This window comes from Carassius auratus, chromosome 16, assembly GCF_003368295.1.
Source record: "Carassius auratus strain Wakin chromosome 16, ASM336829v1, whole genome shotgun sequence".
NCBI lineage: Eukaryota > Metazoa > Chordata > Actinopteri > Cypriniformes > Cyprinidae > Carassius > Carassius auratus.
Window position 1 is genome coordinate 5297849 of NC_039258.1, and position 3427 is coordinate 5301275.

General features: G+C 41.8%; 1 protein-coding gene across 2 annotated transcripts; it reads left to right on the forward strand.

Annotated features, from left to right (window-relative positions):
• Positions 1 to 400: 400 nt before the first annotated feature.
• Positions 401 to 3015, forward strand: txnipb (thioredoxin interacting protein b). Of its 2 annotated transcripts, XM_026283555.1 has the most exons (6): positions 401 to 856; positions 1089 to 1164; positions 1257 to 1404; positions 1495 to 1854; positions 2012 to 2305; positions 2403 to 3015. In XM_026283555.1, exons 1-6 carry the CDS (start codon positions 601 to 603, stop codon positions 2409 to 2411), a joined length of 1143 nt encoding a protein of 380 aa, XP_026139340.1. In that variant the 5' UTR covers positions 401 to 600; the 3' UTR covers positions 2412 to 3015. The 2 variants fall into 2 exon arrangements, with proteins under 2 accessions (XP_026139340.1, XP_026139339.1); XM_026283554.1 differs by having other exon boundaries at positions 2012 to 3015.
• Positions 3016 to 3427: the final 412 nt, after the last annotated feature.

Sequence of the window (3427 nt, forward strand, 5' to 3'; positions counted from 1 at the left end):
AACTAGACAGTGTAGAAATTTTGGTCCCATTCAGTTTAGGTATATATAAATATATATGTCTTTATGCAGAAAGAAATCGCCTGTATTATGAACGTGCGTTACGTGCGTGTCCGTCTAACGTGATGTTTTGGAGCAGGTCTCCAATGCGCGTTCATACTCCACCCCTGCTCCATACAATTACTCCACCTCCTCAACCACTGCCCCTTACCCACGAGTTGTCCACGCGCTCTGTACGGGCTCTCATTGGCCTGGGTGGACGCAAACAGCCTGTGTGTCCTATGAGAGAGATGTGCGTGGGGAGATCCACGAGGTGCATGTGGCTCTGCAGCACTGATGCCCATGTGTGTCCAGCTCGCATCATCAGCACAGCGGCCGAGTGAACTATATAACCACCCACTCCCACTCAGTGTTTACTGACAGATCTGAGTCACCAACAAACGACCAAAACATCTAATAATATTCAAATAGTTAATAAAACTAGCCGCACTGGTGAGCTTAATGCGCAACTGATCCATTCAGTTACATTAATAAATAGGCATTTAATACAACGTTTAGTGGCATTATTAGAATTGATATTCGCATAGTTAATAAAACAGCAACATGGGTGTACTAACAAAGAAACCCAAGACCTTCGAGGTTCAGTTTAGTGACCCGAACAAGAGCGCGTACAGCGGCGGAGATAAAGTGGCCGGGCGGGTGATCGTGGAGGTGGCGGAGGTGGTGCAGATCTCCGCCGTTAAACTGCTCGGAATCGGATGCGCTAAAGTCGATTATAATAAAGGAAAGATGCACTGCAGGGATGAGATTGAGTACATGAAGTATGAAGAAGTTCTTCACCTCGATCACCAGCCAACAGGTGAGGCACAAACTTAGGTTAACTCGGTGCGCGAATTCATTTCCGTGGGGAATTGTAAGTTGTTTTTGCCAAGTTTACTAACCGACAACTATCTTAAAGATATGTTGAACAGTTAAAAAAATGTGTGAATGTAAGTTTAAGACATGTTTATTGAAAAAATATTTCCTAAATTGAAAATTTGAAAGACATGAGCATAATTAAATGATGACAATTGAGTGTCTCTCCTTCTCAGATGCAGATGACTCCATCATTCTCAGGCCTGGAAACAGATACGAGTTCATGTTTGGGTTTGAACTTCCACAGACAGGGTGGGTTTCATTTCAAAATTCCCATTAACATTGTTTTTGCGTTCAAATAATTTAGCCACAGTTTTAATGTAAGATCTACCCCTCCCAAACAGGTGCCTTGTTTCCTCCTATGTGGGGAAGTTTGGCTCTGTCCGATACTACGTGAAGGCCGTCATAGAGAAATCAGGCCACCAGTATGCAGAATGCAAGCGATATTTCGAGGTGGAGGAACCCATTGATGTCAACACCCAAGAACTCATGGTGATTAACTCCAGACAGTTCACACACATTTCTGTGAAATGGATGTGACTGAAACGTGAGAGTAATTAAGCCCTTTCTGCTTCCTCTCAGGCCCCAGTTACAGGAGCAAAACTGAAGAAAGTCACCTGCATGTTTATTCCCGACGGGAGTGTTTCTGTGGCCGCTCGCATAGGCCGGAAGGGTTACTGTGAAGGAGAAGACATATGCATCGATGCTCAGTTCGAGAACTCCTGCTCTCGGATTGTCGTTCCTAAAGCCGCCATCTTTGCCAAGCACATTTATCGGGCAAACGGCCGCACCAAAGAGTTTCACGAGAAGCTCACTTCTGTCAGAGGAGACCATATCATCTCTGGCATGTGTGACGTGTGGCAGGGGAGAGTGCTTCGTGTGCCAAAACTGAAGCCAACTATCCTGGGCTGTGACATTATCCACGTTGACTATTGTCTGAGGGTGAGTTATATTCTTGATAATCAATGCAGATGCTTTGGACTCCGCCTGCGGATCTGAGCTTACACTTTGAAAAAATAAAGTTCTCTATTGTCATGAAGAACCTTTACCATCCTATATATTTTAAGAGTGTATAATATCTCTTTCTCCCCGGGCACAGATCTACTTGCATATCCCAGGAAGTGAGAAACTCATCCTAGATCTTCCTCTGGTCATCGGGACGATCCCCTACAATGGCATGAACAGTCGCACTAGCAGCATGAGCAGCCAGGACGGCAGTGGCACCTCCAGCACCTGCGTGTCACTTCCGTCTTCTCCACCCAGCTACAGCGAGATCTCCCGGGAAAACCACATTGATAGTTCCTTCATTCCTCTCCTAGATGATTATGACGAGGATGACAGTCCTATATTCATGCACATTCACGCACTCCCCCCTCCCCCAGCATACACTGAGGTACACATGCACATATAAATAGACATATATAAACAAATCCTCAACCATAGTTAAGATTGCACTGAGGATTGTGTCTGTCTTTCATCTGATTAAACAGCAAAACTAATACTGCATCAGAAGATACTCCAACGTAAGATCAAAGGCAGGGAGATGCAGATTTCAGATCTCAGAATGACATTGCTGATGGAGCATGCACGCTTTACTTCAGAGTTGCGGACTATGAAATGCTATGTCACGCCAAGAACTGGTTGATTGCAAGTCGGTGAAGTCGTCTGAAGCTGGAATGATTTGGTGATGTAAGAACCCACCACTTGAATCCTCAGCATCTGAGAGAGTTGTTACATTTATGATTTTGCCATATTGGCATAATAATCTGTCTGCACTTATTTCAAATTGAAAAGTGTTTGTGGTAGAAAAGCCTTTGGATTAGAGAGACAATATTTTTGTAATGCACAAAAATGTGATACAGTTCTATGAGTGGAAACAATTATATATCATTATGAGTTGTTTGCTGAGCTGTTGGTTTGCTGTTAGTCTAGTATTACAGTCTTTCCTAGCAGCATGTGTATTTCTAATTTAATATAGACATTAGAATATGCATATATAGTCAGTATATAGTCAGTTTTAATAGTATATAATTGAGTATTACTGTCAAGTTAATCCACTTTGAAATTTGAAACTGATTGTTATGTGCATTTTGTACTCTTGAATTTTTTATTTGAACTTTTTTTTTTACAACATTACAGAATACAATAAAAAATTTAAATATCAAATGTAATCAAGTGTCATTTGTATGAGATCTATCTATCTATCTATCTATCTATCTATCTATCTATCTATCTATCTATCTATCTATCTATCTATCTATCTATCTATCTATCTATCTGTCTATCTATCTATCTGTCTGTATGTCTGTCCATTGGTTGGTTGGTTTGTATGCCTGTCCGTCCTGTAAATTTACTGTATATCTGAGTACTATGCATAGTCAAACACTGTCTTTCCCAAGTTAGATTGTAGTTTTGTTTTATGGAACATCCGGTGTGTAAATGCATTAGCGCAGAGTCTGTCTGCACTCATGAGGATGAATGCAGAGGAAAGGTTGATAGCCGGAGACAAAAACAC

Bases quoted from the DNA above. Each gene is read 5' to 3' on its own strand.
- txnipb (XM_026283554.1), top strand. From the start codon at position 601: ATGGGTGTACTAACAAAGAAACCCAAGACCTTCGAGGTTCAGTTTAGT. The intron at 857-1,088 runs GTGAGGCACAAA...TCTCCTTCTCAG, and splicing joins CCTCGATCACCAGCCAACAG to ATGCAGATGACTCCATCATT. The intron at 1,855-2,011 runs GTGAGTTATATT...CCCCGGGCACAG, and splicing joins ACGTTGACTATTGTCTGAGG to ATCTACTTGCATATCCCAGG.